This window comes from Galeopterus variegatus, unplaced genomic scaffold (genome assembly GCF_000696425.1).
Source record: "Galeopterus variegatus unplaced genomic scaffold, G_variegatus-3.0.2 Scaffold1023, whole genome shotgun sequence".
Taxonomy (NCBI): domain Eukaryota; kingdom Metazoa; phylum Chordata; class Mammalia; order Dermoptera; family Cynocephalidae; genus Galeopterus; species Galeopterus variegatus.
The window spans coordinates 294,819-316,212 of NW_007727134.1; the positions used below are offsets into that span (position 1 = coordinate 294,819).

Genomic DNA, 21,394 nt, shown 5'->3' on the forward strand with positions numbered 1-21,394 from the left:
AGGAAGGATAGCTGTTGCAACAAATGGTGCTGGAACAACTGCATATTCATTGGCAAAAACAACTTCAGGACCTAGAAAACACTGAGTGGTGCTTGCAGCTTTGGGACTGGAGTTAAATTACTGAAGGCAATAGTGGAAGCCGTGAGCTCTGTCCCCTGTCCTAAACCTTCTTCTATTTTTTTTCCCTTGCATCTCTCAGTCTCTCCTTTAAATGAATCTTGAAATAAATTTTTAAATAAATATTGAATACATTTTTCAAGACTATCATATTGGAGGGCATCAAGAATTAGGAGCATTCTAAGTTGACCAAATATGTAAACCCGTCCTGGGCTGGCAAATCTCTGTTTTTAACAAGGCACCAAGATGACTGTAATGAACTGGTCACTAACTGGCATTTGGAAGTTATTTATCTAGGAAATCTATGGAAGACAGTTTGCAAGTCATATAGTTTTGATTATAAAGGGTATTTGGGGGATAAATTAATTTCAAAATGTGTTTCAAAAAGATAGTAATGTCTTTCTTTCCTTCAGTTTGTCCTGTGTAAGCAAAAAAGAAGTTAATCAGCAGACAATTTAAAAGCTGATAATAATTTTTGATAGAAGCCGTGGAAGGGAGCGCTGGCATAAAGGCCAGAAGAGGTGTGGGAATGGAAAAAGGCAGTGCAGGTGGACAGGAAAGGGTTAATTCCATGAACATTTTCCTCAATCCCATCATCATTTGAGCACAGTTGAAATTAAGCACTAAGTCACACTCAGTAAGACGGAGTTAGCTTTAAAAATGTCATAGTTAATCATTCAATCTAAATAGGTATCAACTGTTAGGAAAACAGACAAATAAAACAAACAAAAAACCAAAAAGCAAATCCCCCAGCTAGAACACTAGTATAACAATTAAGATAATTTTATGAGAGATTATAATGCCATTCTTAGTATAATGGTTAAATTGTTTATAAAAGATATAAAAGATTTTTTGGAAAGGTTTTTTTATTCTATGAGGAATGTGTATTGAAATAAGTTGGAAATAATATTGTATCAGTGAAAGAAGTAATTTCAGAATCAACCTTTAAAACAGAGGTTTATATAATATAGCCAAAGGGATTTAGAACTCAAAGCACTATAAATTGCCTCATATTTACAAGACCTTTATGGTTCAAAACTATTTTTAGTTTTTATAAAAAGAACCAGCTATGATACTTCAGATATTTTAGGTTTCTAATGTAAAAATTCACATCAAGAGGATTCATACAAATTTTCTTTTTTGTTGTTGTCATAAAATTTTCACTTCTTAGGTCCCATAATAATGTATTTAGGTTGCTTCATCAAGTGTTTGATGCTTATGAACAGTTTTGTGTGGATATTCTTTAGCACAAGGCATTTCTGGAGGACTTAAAGCTCTTCAGTTAAAACAGTGTCATTTAAAGGCAAAGGTTTTTTATGATTTATTCAGCAGCACTTGTGGGAACGTATGTGGAGCTTGTCAAATATAAATTCTCATTCATGAGTGCACTTTTGGACAACATTCAAAAATGGACCATAAAATTAGGCCACAAAAGCAAGAAATTAGGCTTTAACTTTTACATGTTTTACCACTTTCCCTGGTATTTCTACTGTGTTATAAATATCCTTGGCGATGCTACTGGCTGTGAGGAACTCTTTCCTGACACCTGGATGAACAAAACATGTTTGCCACTAAAATTGCTAAAATAGAAAATACAATCAGGATTATACTTTTCAGGTCCCCTCCTTTTTTACAACTTACATACTATTTTAAGCAATATTTCTTAACTCAAGTCTGAGATTTCAACAAACAAACAAACAAAAGAAAAAAAAAGACTTTAACATCTAAAAGTTCTCTTTTTGACTTGTTCTCAACCCTGACATATGCTACATGGAATTTGAAAATGTTTTGGATCAAGAGTAGCCGAAGCTAAAGCAGGTGATATGAAAACTATGTAAATCATTTTCTCTCCATAAAGCTTGTATTGCTTCTATTGTTATATTAGAAGCTTGTATTCATTTTTGTCTTCTGTGGATTTTTATTTAGATGGAAACACCGCGTGTATGCACATATGCATGTGTGTGTGCAGCTTCCCACTTTATTGCTAAGGCCAAAGCATTATTGCAGAATGAAAAGAGATATATGCCATCTTTATTTGATGCAGTCCATGACTTTTTTATTACTTTTCCTAATGACTTGATTACCAGATTCTTTCTTAAGGAGGCCATTTTGGTTGATGATTAAACCACTTTTGAACTCTTTGTTGGATAAGTTAAGGTAACATAGCTGAAAAAATAGCTTGATGGAAGCTGTCAATATGCTTTTTAGTCTGAATAATTCTGCTATATTTTAAGCTGTTATAATAGTTGGCTGATAGTCTTTCCTAGGAGAAATGTCCTTGAGTATTTATTACTCTCAGCTGTTCTGTATTAGCAGAGTTCGTATCCAGAGCATACCACTCTTCATCGTCCAGGCAAAATTATTTTTGATGCATTTACTTGGAGATGTTGGTCAAGACAAATACGTACTCTTTCCTTAATAAATATGAAATAGATAAACATTTTCATTGTTTAAGATAAAATTGTTCTAATGGTCCTATTATTAGCAAATTATGCATTAATTACATCTTTTTTTCTTCTCCTCACTTCTTCACAGCAACTATATGAAATCTCTGCATTTATATCAAATTTGAGTGCAATTTTAAATCTAGAATTAATCCCAAAGGTCATTTAGACAGTTCCCCTTTCTTCATTTTACAAGCTTGGACTCTAAGAGAAAGAGCCTTCCCCTGTATTACCCGTTGACCCAGTAGCAAACAATCATCTTGGGACCCCAGTCCAGTCTTCTCATTGTAGTAGGCTTCTCCCAGAGAGTAGGGATTAAAAAATCTATAGTTAATTTCTAAAACTCACTATACTGGAAGCCTGTCCTAGATTTGCTGCTTCTAAGAAATAAAAGTAACTGATTTCAGTTTCTGCTCTTTTCTCTTTCCCTTCCTATTGTCTGGCATATGCTAATAAAAAGTAATTTCGTTTTAAAAACATTGTGGAGAAAGATAAAGCTAACAGCATTCTTTAGAAAAAGGTTAAATCACTAACTGCTGGATTATTTAGAATTCTACTTGTATGACTAACTAAGGGATCTTGGATATCAGCGAAGGCAAGAGCACAGAGAGTCTCTTGTCATATTACAAGTTTATGGAACTCCTGGTGCTAAATAAAAACGTAGGCTTCTGTGGTCTCTGGCATAAATGTTCACACTGTGCTCAAGAATTCCTATATTAAAGTTATCATTAAATAAGAAAATATTAACTTATATTTGAAATTATTATGAAGGCATGCCAGGCTGTAAATAATTCAAAAGGACTTTTAAGTAAATTAATCAATTTAATCACCATGAAATTAGGAAAAACAGACATAAACTTTCATGTAAAATGCATACCAAGTTAGACAGGCATACAAATATGCACACACCTCATCACACATACACACACACACACACACACACACACTTACTCACAAACAAAAGCATGGGAAGAGATCCAGAAAAGAGGTAAACTTATGTAGGCAGAAAATCTGTGTTCAGATTGTCATAGCAAATCAAAGAAAATGTTTGAAGTAGTTTTTCACATATTTGGGGCATAAAAACACACATTTACCTCAGATACTTGGATAATTGCCTCTGCTTTCCACTTGCTTTGGCCAACGAAGACTTGCCACAGAGACAGACTAAAGATTCCATCTCATCAGCCTTGCTGGACCGAGACAGGAAAATGGCTCTTGCTGCCCGCACTGGCTGGAACAATGACAGGCCGGGCGCCATTCTGAGGCACCCTGACCCCACTATGCACTAAACCACAGCAATGTACTCATTAATAGCAAATCCTGCCCAGAAATTAAGCATTCCTCTTCCCACTGAGAACCAACAAATTCAGGTCAAAGAAAAGCTATTAGGGGCTAGTTCTCTATAATTGTTGCATGTTGAAGCTGAAATATTAAGCTGAAATGCATATCTGCTTGTAATAAACAGAGAATTTAGAAAATGGCTGATTCTTTCAAAGTTAGAACTTATTACTAGTTCTACTAAAAAAAAAAAAAAAACCTCTGGTAAAAATAACAGTTTTCCCAATTACCAATGGAGTTTTAAAGAACATCAATGGTTTTAAATTGTATTTCTCAATGTAAGTTTAATATAAATCGATGTAAATTCAAGGAAGTTTTCAAATATATCAGCAAAGTATGTAATTCATTCAGAATGAGTCATACTATTTTAAGCTTTAAGATGGGCCTTGAAAATTATCTAGGTTAACATTTCATTTCATAACTTTAAAAGTTAAAACTCATAAAGGTGTGAGGATTAGAAACTGATAGAAAACACTATGTCCTGCACTAATGTAAATTTAGGTTTATTCCCAACCCTACTACTGTGCCCTCACTGGAGTACAGTGAGAAAAGCTGCCTTCAAGGATTTCTTCTCTTCTTCAATTAATTACCCCTGGCTCTCTTTGTCCTATAATCAAACTGGTCAGCTTTTATCAAACTGGAATTTCTTCTCTGCTTCACAGTGGATCAGAATCCATGGCTCTCAAAAAATAATCACCAACCTTGCCATGCCTCACTTTAAATCTGGGGAGAAAGCAGGAAAGCATTGCAGAACTTAACAGGCATCATGAGCTTTTAGACTGTCCACTTCAGTGCTCCATTTGGGTTTATGCATCAGTGTATGTCTACCAGACAATTATGTCCAATTAAGCTGACAATTATGCCAATTATGTCAAATTTTGAGAGTAATGCAGATAATCAGCAAAATCCAAAAGTTTTTATGAGTATGAATAAAAGGCAATTAGTTCATATTTTAAAAAATAATTTTGATTTATGTTGGCAAAATATCATATTTTTGCAAGCCCAGTCTTTGTGCTGTGAAAAGATACATATTGTGAATATAAAATGAAAAATAAAGATATATGATGATGTAATTTAATGTATATATGAAATAACAAAATATAATTATATATTATATTATAATAAAATGCATATCACATATTATATATCATGTATTTATCATATTATATAAGGATATAAAACATTTATGAAGGACTTATTAGTTACCAGGCACAATTTTAATAGACAAGTACTATTATTATCCCCATTTTATATATGAAGGAATTGAGTCCAATGAACTTTTCCATTATAATGTTTAACTACACAATGTTCTCTCAAGTGCTTGCAGATTCTAGCATAAATCCAAAAACTCTTTTTTTTAAAAAAAGTAAAGCACTTTTAATTTTTAATTGCCCAATGTTAGCCATCAGTAATGGTCATTCTGTGGACATGGGAAGCCATGAAGAAGTCAGCTGACGTTCATGTGCATTTCCCAGGGTGCTCCTTGGTGCCAACCCCTTTATTTGAAAATGCATCAGGATGCAAATGAGTGACAGTTAACTCATTGCAGGGGTAATTTTGAATCCCTTTAGGGGAAAGATTTGAATATCTTTAGGGGAAAAAAATGCACAAACTTCTGAATTCTCAATATTATTAGTAGCAAATTATTTGTGAAACAGCAGCATTTAGGAGTTTAGAGAGGCTCCCTATGTGACTGTTCACAGCTCCTCTTTCCCAGCTTAAAACCTCAGATCACAGATAAGCAAACTCTGGTAATAAAACAAAAACTACCAAAACTTTATTTAAAAGGAAAATAAAGAATATACCTAAAATTAGCAATTTTGCTTTTCATTGAAAAGACTTTAAGTTTCATATGCTTAAAGTGTCCAATGAGTTTTTTTCCAATGAGTTTTATGTCCTTTATTACTATTTACCATAAACTGAATTGGCAACACAATGTCAGAGGCAAATTTCCTAGATACTATTTCTTCTATTTAAGTAACCATCACCAGGGGAAAGTAGTGGCTATGAATTGGCCTAAATCTAATAATCAAACTATCTTTAGTTATGAGTAAAGGAAAGAGGTGTATGATCATCCTGTTAATTACACAATTTTCTGTAATAATGCATTAATATAGGCATATACTCATTAAAAGATCCACATGATGTGATGGAAAGGATTTTGGCATTAGAATAACAGCAACAGGTTAGAAATCCACTCTACTTACTAAATAACCTGTGTTCTTAGTTAAGTACTTTCAGCCTCAGATTACATATTTATGAAAGAATATGAATACTTACAGTTCACACATTGCCCGTGGCAACTTTTTATAAATATTTTTCTTTATGTCCTTCTCCTTTGCTGTTAATGTGATTACAAACATAAAAAATAAATAAAATATAACTCAAGACATAATTCCCATGAAATTCCACCCCAGCCACTGATTAACTTTTTAGGAACATTGCTTAAATCCATCCTCAATAGTATTTCTTCTCAAAAGGTTTCAAGACATAAGTTTATGTTTTAGCAGTTAGACTTGTACTATGTGGGATGAAATTTACAAAGGGTATGGGAGTTTCGTTTGTTTGTTTGTTTTTGAGGAGAAGCTCCAGTTACAAGTCTTGTTCTTTAGAAAGTCAGTCACTGTTGGGGCGGCCCCGTGGCTCACTTGGGAGAGTGTGGCACTGGTAGCACCGAGGCCACGGGTTCGGATCCTATATAGGGATGGCTGGTGCACTCACTGGCTGAGCGTGGTGCTGACAACACCAGGCCAAGGGTTGTGATCCCCTTACCGGTCATAAAAACAAAAACAAAACAAACAACAACAAAAAAAGTCAGTCCCTGTTTATGAGGGAGAAAGGTTTGAATGGGCCAGACCCTGTCACTTCACCCTTCTTGCTTTTGGACTCCCATCCTCAGTGTTTGGGAGAAGATACTTCTCTGTTCATTATTTCAACTTACCCATCAAGCAAACATGGCAAATCTCCAAAGTACATGGCTTCCTGCCCCTATCTGGGCATCCACACTCTCCCTTCAGCCTTGATCTTTCCTCTTGCAGGTAAAAACAGAAAAAATGGAGAGAAAAACATGGCGGATCCCTTTCTCCCCGTCTGTGCAAGCCTGCCTCCAACCTGGTGACCGTTGACACTCACCCTTTGTGTGAAAGCCTGGTTTATTTTTTAACATGTTATACTAGATTTGACTAATTAATTCAGTCTTGTAGCTTCTGTGGTTTTTCCCCCCAACCTAGTTTTTAGAGGATGTTTCCCCTTTCGAAACTTCTAAACATACTTTGACAAGAAAGATATTTACAAATATAATTATACAGCTTCACTAATACCAGAAAAATGCCTAGTGAACTAACTCGGTATATCATAATGGCCAAGTGAAGTTTCGTGTTTTTTGTCCTGTTTTTATTTGAAATTATATATCTCAGAAATTAGCTCATGATCTGAAAAAGTTGATGAAGAAATGGTGAATTATAACACAGGAGTATTGCCACCGAATGGACTGTTTGATTTATTCAAGCGGGTAATGAAAAATATTGCTGTCAAATTCACTAATGAGTCATCTTAATTAGAACGTAAACTAAAAGGGGCATTACTCCATCATCTTTTGTATCCCAGTGCTTTACATATTCTTTGTCAGGAAAGGATGAAAACCAGCAATAAACAATCAGAGACTGACCATGGCTCTGTAGGGTTTTTGGAACAGTTCCTGGGACTGGGAAGTGAAAATGGACAACATGTGGAGAAAAATGTCATTTCAGTAGTAAGATTTAGGTGAAGATGACTAAGCCATTAACAACGTGCATTTATATTTAATTTTATTAACTCCTACCATCAGTCTCCTTGGATCTTTTCTTTTGGGAAGAGGGTTGATATTTTTTATTGGAAGGACTTGGGCTGAAGAAGGAGATTAAAATTGAAGTGTATATAATTCTTTCTGGGACTGCTTAAATTTCATTGTTTGAAAATTCCCTTACTTTCCTCCTTTGGTCAAAGAGACATGCTTAGAATTCTTGTTTCTTCACAAGAAATAACTTTATTGTTCTTAGGTTAATTTTTAAGCATGAGATGTTATATGGGCTTCTCATTTAGTAATTCTAGCAGCTCCATCTGTGGCTGGAAGAACTTTCAGAAAAATTTTGAAGGGTAGGGATATGATTCTTAGATCATTACATGTGTAGTTTTATTTAAAAAATAATTTATTAGTCATCTTAAAGGAGTAAATGTCTCTGGCTCAAGATGTTACTTATGTTACTTATTTTCATCTTTTATATTTTCTCATCTCAATTACTGTCAGAGAGGAACTGTCCTATAAACTAGACATCCAGAACAACTGGCACTTTAATAAGATATAATTTGAGGATGTTTATGTATCTGTAAACATCACTGTGGAGACGTGTATGAATCATCATTATCGGCATCTTCCTACATAGTCCATACTGAAATTGTACGACCAAGACCAGATAGAAATATAGTTTTGGAAAGAAAGAATAAAAATTAGAAAGGAAACCATATGATTAGTGTGGCCGGTACCAGGAAAGGAAGAGCACTTTTGTTTAAGTAAACTACATCTATATCAAGGAGAAGAATTATACAGATTTATTTATGTTGTCTTTACTAATTTTCAGGCAAGAAGGGATTTTAATTGACACATGTTGGTAAAGAAGCCACCTGCCCTAATATAATTGATGATCTTTACCTCTTAGCAATTTCCATTTTAACCTTACTTTATTTAAAAGGGAAATATAATTTGTTTTGAAAGTTTTTTTTTGTTTCCTTAACATCTTCAAACTTTGCATTGGAATTTGCTGTTTTGGTAAAAATAAACAATGAACTACAGGATATTTGTATGTGGTGCTTTGCTTTTAATTACTTGCTGGAGAATTACCAGTGGAAAAGAGCATGACACCAGGGTGACTTTCCTGCTTACACCAGTTCTAGAACAGCAAGGTTCATATTAAATGTGTGTGCTATGTGGAGTGGTGTCTCAAAAGGACCAGTAGTTTTTGAGGGTCCACTTCCAACTTTAGTTGTTTAGAAGGCCAGTCAGTGCTTAAGAGAAAGAGAGCATGTTAGGACTACTGCCTAATTATTGGCACCAACTCAAGCGCTGCCTAGGGTATGATCACAGCTCATCTACACCCTATTTAATCCTGAAGGGTCCTAATTTCAAATCTGTCCTATTTGAATTCTCAAAAAAATAAGTCTCAATAATTGATTGAGAAAATATGGTCCGCTTATAATGTGTGAATAATCATTTAGGAAATACATTTTTCCTACTATCTTTCCTCAAATGTCTAAACTCTTCTTCATTAACTGTTACTAACTTCTAAAGAAGAAATAACAGAATTAATAAATAATTGTATTTCTGCTCATTTTTCTTTCTAATTACATATGAGTGAGAAACTGAGTGGAAATTGCATCTGTATTTCAGTCATATGTACTTTTTTTTCCCTAAAGACATTAGTAAAATTCAGAAAAGATTAACAAGTACCTTTATGGTGGTCAAGATAGACTGGGGTTATATTGAGTATGAAGTTATAAATGGGTCATGTGTTTATCCTCATTTATCTGAGCTAACAAATAAGATAAAGATCTAAAAAGCTATGATCAATGTATCACAGGTTCTGTCATTTTTTCTAAAATATACACTTGTGCCCAAGTAATTCATGTTCTCCCCAATAAGAAAGGTTACCAGTAGAAAGCTATCAGTACCATTTTTAAATGAGATGCTGATAATGCTGTTTTTAAACTATTGCTTTTAGCACAGTTGTTGAAGAGTTGGTCTCAGCAGCAAATTGATTGGGTTCAAATCCTAACTTTGCCATTTACTAGTTGGGTGACCATGGCCATTTTATTTTTTTTTATCCCTGTTTGTGTTTCCTCATCTGTAAAATAGGGAAAATAATAGCACCTGCCTGATAGGTTTATTAGTAAGAACTACAAAAGATTGGCATTGACTCAGATATAATAAGTACTCAGTAGAAGGTATAATTTTATTAAAATATGCAATATACATTTCATTAATAATTTTATGTCATGTACATTTTATGTTCTTATGAGTTGATAACTTGTTTATATAATACAATCAAATCCAAGAGGACAACAGTGTAAACTTACAGGCGCTCAGGTAGTTCTTTGGAGGTCTTCTGCAGACAGGTGCATTTGACCTGCATGATCAGAGTTTGCAAATAGCAGGTTTCTCATGCCAGGAAACCCTGTCTCTTGTCCTGACTGTGCACTCTGCCACTGGCTAGCTGTGTGATTATGACAATAACCCTTATAGAATTCAGCATCCTTTTATAAAACATACAGACATTGGCTTAAGTGACCTCTAAAATATATGTGACCTACACTAAATATCGAAATGTTTCCATTATTTGCCTGTAGTCAATGATTTAGTAGTAAAAATGTTGAGAACCTAGAGAAATTTAGGGGAAGAGAATGGGGATGCAGCAAAAGAACCTCTGCATTGAACCACTGGTGATAGGGGACCATCCTGACCATTTCCAGTCCTTCACTAGATAAAAAAGTGACTGAAACAAGCCTCAGTAATTATTTGTAGACTCCTTTAGCTAACTTTGCAGAACACACAACGTAGAAGCATAACACTAACAAAGACTTTGGTAGATTATTACTTATCCTTCACTGGTGGGATTTTTATGGAGTAGTCTCAATCAGCAATCTCCAGGAAGGAAATTTAACACAAGAGAGAAAGAACATAATGGGTGAAAAACAAAACTAGACAGAAGATAATCTAAGTAGAAAAGGAAAAACTGTCCTTAGAGGCATCCTCCACCTGAAAAAGTACAGAAAAGGTAACACAAAGAAAGATAGGGATTGAATACTGATTTTGAATGGGAAAAGATGCAAAAAAATTAACACTGAAGTTTGTACTGTTAATTTTATAACAGAGGAATTCAGTCAGCTGGATAGACCGAACACAATTATTGGTGTCCACTCTTGGCGACATTCTGTCAGCATTCGGATAAAAATAGCAGCACTATTGTAGGAATATGATCTATGAGCTTAATAAAACATACTTCAGAAACTCCAGGGCATGGGATGGGGGGAAGATGGTTACAAGAGAGGGGTAAAGATAACACTGTATTCATAAAAGGAAAAAAAAGCGTGCTTTAAATATTCCCCATCTCATTTTCTTCTCATTATTTTTTCTTTTTCCAGCTCCCCAAGTATTTAATGATAGTGAGAGTAATTGATGAAAAGTCTTTGCCAGGACTAGTCAGAGAAATATTCCCTTTCCTTTTATTCCCCACCCCAGATCTTTAATAATTAAAGTATTACAGATTATAAAAGGAAGAAATAAATGGAAGGCTAAAATAATTTGTCATCTAATGAATCTAGGCATTGAAACTGCAGGTCAAATTTCAAAGGTCCTTTCCATCTGACCAATTTCTCTGTTTCATGATAATTTAACTTTGGGATAAGTAGTGTTTTTAGGAATCACTAACTATCTGACCAAGGACAACCTAAAAAACTGGAAAGAGATATTAGTAAAGAAATAAGGAAATAAACTGCACGTAACAGTCCATTTACTTACATTTTTATCGGCTTTAATTCTTTCCTTAAAGTTTATTGACAGTACACAGTGATGGAAGCTTTAAAAAGGAAAAAAGAATTATGTTTTGCTTTTTTTTTTAATTGACAAAAGAATCAGAGGAGTAGTCAGTTCCGAATTGTCTTCCTATTTTATTTTCTACTGCAACATTTTGCTCTCCATTCTGAACAAAAAACTAAGCAAGTAACATCACCCTACACTGCTCGAAACCTTTTTTCCGGCAGACACTGCAGGCCTGGCTCTGGGTTGAACTCAGGCTGTCCAAGCTAGTCTTGAGGATAACACTGCTCTGTTTTTGCCACATCCTGATTCCTTCACATTCTCACCTTTTCCTCACCTCCATCAGATTCACCAGAAAGCATTTTGCTTTCTGAAGGCCCTATTTTCTTTTAGGTAACAAGTAGTAAATGAACAATCTGGCAAACAGCTCCCTGACAATGATTAACAAGTACTTATAATTACTGCTGCCAGGTAACTAAGATGCCCAGAAAGCTCTTACAGAAATAACGATAATATTGTTAATAGCTGAAATTTACTGCGGGCTTTCTATGGACCAGGCCTAGCACTTCATTGTCTGAAAAAGAAATTATTTCAATTCTAACGATTCACCAGAAAGCATTTTGCTTTCTGAAGGCCCTATTTTCTTTTAGGTGACAAGTAGTAAATGAACAATCTGGCAAACAGCTCCCTGACAATGATTAACAAGTACTTATAATTACTGCTGCCAGGTAACTAAGATGCCCAGAAAACTCTTAGAGAAATAACGATAATATTGTTAATAGCTGAAGTTTACTGCAGGCTTTCTATGGACCAGGCCTAGCACTTCATTGTCTGAAAAAGAAATTATTTCAATTCTAACAACAATCCTCTATGGTTGCATTTTATTTCTCCTATTTTACAAATGAGAAAACGAGAGCTTGGTAAATTTTAAAAACTTGCCCAAATAAATCAGGGCACAGAATTGAAAGCCAAGCCTATTTTAACTCTTAAATTTGTGCTTCTTAATAGTCTGTTTTTTCTCTGGTATTTTCTGGGAAATGTTTGTAGGCAAGTACTAGATGGAAAATTCTACTTTGCATCAATTGAACTATTACCAAGTAACATTGCCACACCAGAGTTTTGAGGATGCAAACTTAGCCCTTTTCCATTTGTCCTCTCAATTCCATCACCTTTTAATGATATAATATTTCAAACCAAGTGAAAGAATAGAAATTGTATTATGGACGACCATTATCTTTATAGAACTGTATGAAGATCAATTGTGATAAATTCATTTATGTACTCACCCAGAATTGAAAGCCAAGCCTATTTTAACTCTTAAATTTGTGCTTCTTAATAGTATGTTTTTTCTCTGGTATTTTCTGGGAAATGTTTGTAGGCAAGTATTAGATGGAAAAATCTACTTTGCATCAATTGAACTACTACCAAGTAACATTGCCACACCAGAGTTTTGAGGATGCAAACTTAGCCCTTTTCCATTTGTCCTCTCAATTCCATCACCTTTTAATGATATAATATTTCAAACCAAGTGAAAGAATAGAGACTGTATTGTGGATGACCATTATCTTTATAGAACTGTATGAAGATCAATTGTGATAAATTCATTTATGTACTCACCAAATATTTATTAAGAACCCACTATAGGCCAGACATATATTGGAGAAAAGAATAGACAATTAATTATATTGTTTTGCTCAACAATACTGCTTTTCAATCAATGGATGACTGAGTAAAATTATTATGCATATATTATCCCAACCAATGAACTAATAATATGTGGCTTTATTGTGACCTTTGTGGAGTATTATTCATTTATTACTCTAAGAATGTCAGAGAATAACAGCAGGGAAATGATTTACTCTTTAATGGTTAAATATTAACCTATGGCAATTTTGTCTTAAATTCCCTTTAACATTTCAGAATGCTATACCCTTATGCTCAGAAAAAGTGTCTGAATGCATACATGATAGAAGTTTCTCTTCATTTTAATTTTTTTTATCTCTAATTTTTACTTTTAATACTCTAAAATATTCTACTCAGTAATTGATTTGGGATGATGCTTTATATGAAGTAACGAACTTCTTGGTTCTGATCCAACATGTGCACTGTATTTCAATGCAGTTTTTTACACATGAAAAATGCAGTATGTTCTCTCTGAATAGTAAGTGTGTTCTATGTTATGTGTCTGTTTTCAATATTTTAACATTATGAAGTATAAGTGCACTATTATAGATTGTAAATTTATAAAAGTTTGTCTTTACTATATTTATATGTGATATATTTCCAAATAATAAAATTTACTACTATCAATAGGTTGTGTCTTGTGTTATTTAACAGGAGTGGTGATGTGTTTGTGTTGATCTACATACACTTTTTCCTCCTTGGGACCAACCATAAGGAAATTGTCAAAGATTTGGGGTGTTGCCCATAACTCTGCAAAGACCAATGCCCATATGGAGAAAAAAGCCAACTAAGTGTAACAACCCATCTAATAGATCAATATCAAAGTATTTATTTTCAGCTGAATGATTAAAAACAAATGTCTTCTTTAGTGTTATATTCATTATGAAAAATAAAGGTGCTACTTAACCAAATTGTTGACTAATTATTATGTGCGATATGTCTAATTCAGTAGGGGATGGACTCCATTCTGGTGCAAAGTGATGGCATTTTTGAAATGTCTTTAGTAGAAGCTGTCTATTAACTGAGAAGCTTCTTAAGCATAGTAAGCAATGGAGCAATGGGGCAATGAATGCCACTTTACCACTTAAAGGACTTTTTCCTCATTTTTGAAAACAACAACTTGAGATGCAAAGTTTAAGTATCTTGTAGAACATTAACATGGCATTTACTACTTTCCATAATAGTTATTTGTTTGCTTGTCCATTTCACCCTCTTTAGACAAAGAGCTCTTCAAAGCCCGAAAGTTATGTCTCATTTACCTTTTGATTTTTACCACCCAGCACAGCACTCAGTTTAGAGGATAAATTCCTTGGTAATGAGTTATGAAGTTATCTATGGAAACTTGTTTTTAACATTGTTTTCTTTTAAAAACTGTAAAAAGTAATTAATCCCATGTCTCAAATATGTTCTCATTTTAGCTTTATCTTGACGTAAGGGAATGCCTTTGTATTTCTCAGTAAAACGTATTAATTTAGATTTACTTCTATTTGTTATTTTTTCTCTCAAGGGAAATGAATCAAATATAAACTTGAGGCCTGTTACAAATATTGAGAATATATTTTAGTATCAAGTGACTCTTCACATGAGTGTATAAAAGTTCAAATTACTCAAAACAGGTGAAACATTTCCATTACATTATGCTTATGGTTCTAAGAATTATCTACAAATATACTTGGGTTGGCAAAATCAGACCATTTGAAAATTAATTTTGAAAACCTTTTAGATATTTGATAAACCTAAAGCATGGGAAGTTTCTACTTTTCTGAAGAGAATGAAAAAGCATAATAATAGTGAAACTACGTAATAGTAGAAATTTAGCCATGTTAACACTGATTATAAGTGCTGAGGAACAAAATGAAATAAATAAACAAATGGTTAAAATTTGTTTGGGTTCTGAAGAAGGAATACTAATTGCAGTCATTTTCATTAATTACTCATGTAAACTTACTGTGTAGCTGAATTAAAATGTGTTTCTCATAAAAAAAAAAAATATTCAATAGGAGGTTCCATGAGGGCGAAGACTTTGTTTTATTCACCATTCTATCCTTAGCACCTAGATCAGGGCCTATTGTGCTCATTCATTGAGTACATACTTATTGAGGTCTCATTGCATGCCTGAACCTATTCTAGATGCTACACATACATTTGGACAGCAGTGAACAAAACTGAGAAAAATCAAAAAACAATTAAAAAAAAACCCTGTCTTCAAGGAGCTTACAGTCTAGTAGGAGAGATGCCAATAAACAATTAAAATATACTCTTAAATCGTGCGGTGATGAATGCTAAAGAATAACAACAAAAAAGAGGAACAGGGAAGTAGAAGTTGTGTTTTAAATAGGATGCTTTTGATATTAGTATAGTCACTCCTGCATTCTTATGGTTCCTCTTTGCATGATATATCTTTTCCAATTCTTTTACTTTCAACCTATTTGTATCTTTGAATCTAAAGTATGTTTCCTGTTGACAGCATATAGTTGGATCTTATTTTTTAATCCAGTGTGATAATCTCTGACTTTTGACTGAATTCTTTAACCTATTAACACTTAATGTTATTATTGATATAGTTAGACTTATAGCTGCCATTGTCTTTTGCTTTCTAAATGTTTTACTTTTTTTGTTCCTTTATTTCTTCTTTACTGCTTTCTTTTGGATTAAGTGAGCATTTTCTAGTGTAACATTTTAATTTCTTTAACAATATTCACTGTGTGTGTTTGTGTATGGTGCATGTGTATGTTTGTATTTCTATTTGGATAATGTATAATTACTTCTCTTCACAGATCCTTTTCTCTGCTGCATTCAGTCTGCTAATAATCTCATTAAAATAATACTGTTCTTCAATATTGCATTTCATTTCCATGATTTTTTATTTTTAGGATTCGACTGCTTTTAATATTGTTCACATAGTATTCCATGGAAATGTCCTGTTTGTTTATACAAGTTGTACAACTTTTTCACTTGATATTTTACGTGATTGTATTTATCATAGTTATTCTAAAGTCCCTGTCTGATGATTTAACAACTGGGCCATCTTTAAGTCTGGCTCTATTGATTTTTTTTTTTTCTATCCTGGACAGTGAGTCACATTTCTTTGTTTTCTCATGTGTCTGATAATTTTTTATTGAATTCCAAACATTGTGTGTAAAAGAACCATAGAGGCTGAAGTAAGTATTATTGATGTCCAGGAAAGTGCATGTCATTATTTTAGTGGTTGATCAATCTAATTGTAGTTGAGATGATCTAAGCTTTGTTGTTAGATTCAGCTTAATAAGGCTTCAAGTGTTCTGAGGGTATGATCAAAACTTTCTTCAATATCTGAGCATCTGGAGGTTTTCCTGCCTTGCCATCAGGTTTCAACAGTCTCTTTTAGTCTGGACCTCAGGCAGGGCGCTTTCTGTTCCCCTGCTCCTTGCCCCAGTCAACTGCTGTGTGATAATCAGTCTAAAGCCTAAAGGCCTGGGTTTTTCCTCATTTCTCCTACTTTTGTCTCAGACTTCAGCATGCCAGAAGCACCTGTCCCTCGTAGGGGAGACAGGTCCCTCTTAGCTCCCGCTACTCACCCAGCTGTAGATGCCACTTAACTCATATGCAGGGCAAGGCCAAGAGTGCATGTGCGGTCTCTCAGTTTTTCTGCTCAGCCCTTTGATTCGAGGACATCTGAGGTGTCTGTGACTCAGAAGGAAGTCTCTCTTGGCTCTCTTGTCCTGCCTCCAAACTTTCTTGAATACACTTGCTGAAGGCCTATGAGAAAGAATTGACAGGTGGGGGTAGATTCTCCTCACTTGGGGGTTTCCCAAGAATCTGAAAGCCTATGCTTTGTCTCTAAATCTCCATTAGAAGTTCAGCTGTTTTCTTTTTACCAACATCTGTGAGAACATCCTCCTTTTCTCACTGCTCTACCAGTGATGAATTTTAGTCCATTAGATTTCTTCACAAACTCAGCTTTCCAAAGGGCTTTGAGAAGTGATTTTTTTGTAGAAAATCTCTGTGTTTTCTTTTTGTTAGTGCACAGGTGAAGTTCTCTTGTGAATGACTGCATCCTAAGTGGAAGTGAAAACATTTTTTGCAACAAATACAGAAATAAAAATCATATGGTTTTTATTTATGGTGGCATCCACTAAAAAATGAAGGTGCATGATTAAACTCAATTTGATGAAGAAAATTATTTGAGGTTGTAAATAATTATTTTTTAAAGATATCAGCTTTCAGCAGTCCAAAGATTAAATTTAGAATAATGAAATGAAGGAATAGACTACATATTATTAAAACAATTTACTATAGATATTGCTTCTGTTGGACTTTTCATTAGGGGTTGGACAGCAGACAGTGTGATGCCATTCCCAGTTCTACAAGATGCTTAGGTCATATATAGAATATCTTGTTTGATTCTATACTGCTACTTTCAGAGGACAAATTATAGAATATTGTTTGTGACTGGGGGGGTGTGTGTGGAAGGGGATGTTGGCTAGAACATAAGGAGGCCTAGAAACCATGCTATGAGAAGCAGGTAAGAGATCCTGGGATACGTTTTTTTAAGAAGGAGAAGAAAATGTATTTATATTTATATCAGTTCGTCATGTGGAAGACTGAACTGATTGTTATAAATCTTCTGCAATTAACATCTTAGCACATAAGTGTGTCTCTGCACTTTAGATTATTTCCTCAAAACAGACCTTTGTAAAATAATATTGAGTGTAAACGTGCTTAAGCCCATGACTTACACTACACAACTGCTCTGCAGAAAGATAACATCAGTTTTTATTCCCAACACCAGTATTTCTTCTGACATATCTTTACTTAGTATTTAATATTATCTACTTAAATCTTTGCCAAATTGATAGGTTTAAAAAATTGATAGATTAAAAACTCTCTAGCTTATTATGGTAGGATCTTTTATTTTCTTTTGCTTTCTCTTCCTTCCTTCCTCCTTTCTTCATGCCTTTCTATTTGCTTTTTATAGTTCTCATTTCAAATATGTGTGAATTTTTATGAGGCTACCTTCAGTTCCTTTAGAGAAGGATCAATGAATCACACCTCTGGGATGCCAGAAGACAGCTTGCTTTGCTTCTGCTGCAAGGAACTTTGCCACACCTATGGCTCACTCCCAAATCCTACCAGGTTGGGTGTAGGGCCTGCAGCATAAAACAGAGTAGTTGTGTTAAAGCCAGTGAGAAGCTTTTAAATGCTCATTTCCAATCTCAATGAAATATATCTGTTAACTTAAGATGACTTGCTGTTTTAGTTAGAATCTCTGAGTGGGTAGTTCTCTCTGAGTAGTTTAAAATATTTGGGTTTTAGACTGAGATGGAAGATACTAAAGGTTCTGATTGTATTTAGGCTTTAAGGGAATACCAGGACTCACGACAGCAACTTCAAAAAGTCTAGAACAAAGGGTGTTACATTGGCTGGAGTAGTTCTGAAACAATCTGCTTTTTAGTCCTGAAGTTATTCTAGTTCTTTCTGAAACTGCTCAAACAATTAGTTGCTGGGATCTGAAGGCAGAGTACCACAAGCATGGTTTCTAGACAACTAAAACACCATGAATTATTGGCCTTAGGATACTGATGAGGCTTGCTTCCCTTGTCCTCAAAGAATAGTTTAGAAACTTTTCACTATGAGCCTTATTGCTTCAAGGTATTTGTAAATAGATCTATGGATACTGCTCATGGCTGGTTGATAAAATAAGATATTCTTATTTGGGAGTCTTTGGTCTAAGTACTAAAGTAAGAATTATGGTCTCCTGCTTGATATCCCTTCGCTTGAAATTTATACTCAAAAGTAAGGCCAAGATTTAAACACCTATCCAGTTAACACAACATTTTAGTTTTTTTGTAGAGAAATGCCTCTGACAGGCATTATACAGTTAAAATCTAATTTTCAATGCTGAGATTATCTGTAAAAAGTGGCCTGACTCAGAACTGACCAAGTTAAAAATGAGGAACTCAAGACCTCAGTCCTGACTCTCTGTACTTGCCTCTATTGTGCAAAGAAGTCTACTTCCTTTCTGATTCCAAGAATAACAAATAGATTCCAAAGAACTTGGCTAAAGAAATGGGACACACATTTCCTCTGCTCTTGACTCTTCCTCTTCTCTGTTTGGCTTGGAACATAAATCTGCTTGCAGAACAAAACTGACTCCTGCATGGAGCTGACCTCTGCTCCCAACCTGTCTGTGTGGGTGGGTTTGGCGAGGAGGAGGAGGGAGATCCGTTAGTTCCTACCAGGACTGGAGGGATAGAAGATTGCATGAGGTAGAAGTCCATTTATGGGGACATACTGAGCTCAAAATAAAACAAATATAAATATGTCTCAGAGGCAAAACCATGTTATACACAAGCATACACAGTACCAGTGGAGGAGAGAAATCAGAAACAATCAACTCACAATTGAAGAGAGTGGAAAAGGGCTTAAGAGGATAGAGAAGAGATTTATCCTCTGTTCTAGACAGGGCAGGATAATTTCTGAGTTGAATATAGGCCTAAGAGCCATAGAACATTGGATACTTTTTTGTGAGACAAAGTAAATGTGTTCTCCCCTTATCTTTTACTGGTAGCCCACCTGATTCAGGGGTGGAGGAGACACTAACGTGATTGCTGTATACGAGGCTGTGTTTCATAGATGGGCACATTGTCTACATTAAATAAACACTTTTATATTTGTATTTTATGTATATGTTTTTTACAAATATCTATGAAGTACTTCTATTTGCAAAACATTATGCCAGGTATACCAGGCTCTGAGGGGTTCCCAAACATCAATAAGTAGAAGAAAAATGTATATGTCCACACATGATAGATAGCCAGGAACAAGCAAGAGGGAAGCAGTAGAAATATTTCAAGATGGGCCTGGTGTGCACATAGCTAGTCTTGTAGTTCCAGTTGTAGTGATGACATGGGCTACATAGCTCAAAATTGGAGCTGGGAAAAATGTCAGAGAGAGTACACTTTTAAATCCTGTTCTGATGTGCTATGCATCAAAAGTCCAGCCCAGATCTGGAAGACTGAGAGCAGGTCAGATAGAAGAGTGACTTTTAATTCTAGGTACATTTCTTAAGAATGATAGATGGTGGTTATTTTTTTGCTAATTTGTTTCTACTACAGTCATGTGTTGCTTAACTACAGGGATACCTTTTGAGAAATGAGAAATGCATCCTTAGGCAATTTCGTCATTGTGTGAACATCACAGAGTGCACTTACATAACCTAGATGGTATAGCCTACTACACACCTAGGGAATATGGCAAAGCCATATAAGTTTATGGGACCACAGTCACATATGTAGTCTGTCGTTGACTGGAACATCATTATGCAGCATATGTTTGTACTTAGGTACATGGTTTGATTGAGAGAGTGTTATAACTATCTACCAAAACATGTTCTAGATATTTCTGTTCTCGTAAGTACTGATGTTAGTGTAAATTACCAAGAATTATTATAATTTGTTTTATTCTTTTAAAAAAAGTGGTTTTCAAGCCATTAGCAATCCTGGTGGGGAATATTATTATTAATTTATAAATATAAATTCCTTCTTTAATCATTCAGAAGGTACATTCTGGAAACTCATCTTCTTGACATCTACTTCTTACTCCCCCTTTGAGAGAGTTACTTGCACCTCTGAGCTAAGAGCTTCCCACTGAGATCCACCTTCTCAAGGTAGCAACTCCACAGCTGCTCATTATTCTTGTTTTGTTCATCTCAGTCATTAAAATCAAAGGCCTGACTCCTCCTCTAGAATCCAAATCCCATCACAAAAATGACTTCAGTTGACTGTTTCTGCCTTATCTCCCACCCTTTCTCCTAATATTACCTGTGGGCAAGTATGCTTTTCTACTCTTTGAAAATGTTTCTGATCTTCCATTTGTTTGGGGCATTTTCATTTGGGATCCTCACATGTGCTCAAAGTCAGTCTATCTTCAGCTGCAATCTCCACTGCACGTCCAGCTGGTTTTTTCCTGTTCTGACCTGGCATACACCTGCCCACACCTGTTGATTGCCCAGCTGCTTGGAAAAGCCCCAGCATGACCCTGACCATCATGAGAACAGTGTGGGCCCTTTGGAATGCTTTCAACATTTCCATTCTTTATGAGCTTAAATAGTGCTGGGGTTTTGCAGCAGAGTGGGTCAGAATGCCTCCTTGACACTTTTATCACATTGTTTTTTTAAGGCCCCCCAACTCACAAAATCACAGACTCACACATAGTTCCATCAGCTTCTGCCTTTTAGCCTCTATATTAGTTTCCTAAGGCCGCC

At 34.9% G+C, this 21,394-nt stretch overlaps 1 protein-coding gene across 3 annotated transcripts in view; it reads left to right on the top strand.

Moving 5' to 3' along the window:
* CNTN1 (contactin 1) overlaps positions 1-11,421 on the top strand; it is a 294,489-nt gene extending 283,068 nt beyond the window's left edge. For 2 of the 3 annotated variants that reach the window (XM_008574260.1, XM_008574259.1), the window contains exon 17: positions 6,938-11,421. In XM_008574260.1, the coding sequence (XP_008572482.1) occupies positions 6,938-7,017 (80 nt within the window). In that variant the 3' untranslated portion in view covers positions 7,018-11,421. The remainder of the gene's footprint in view (positions 1-6,937) is intronic. The other variant, XM_008574258.1, reaches the window with a different exon arrangement.
* The last annotated feature ends 9,973 nt before the right edge of the window (positions 11,422-21,394 follow it).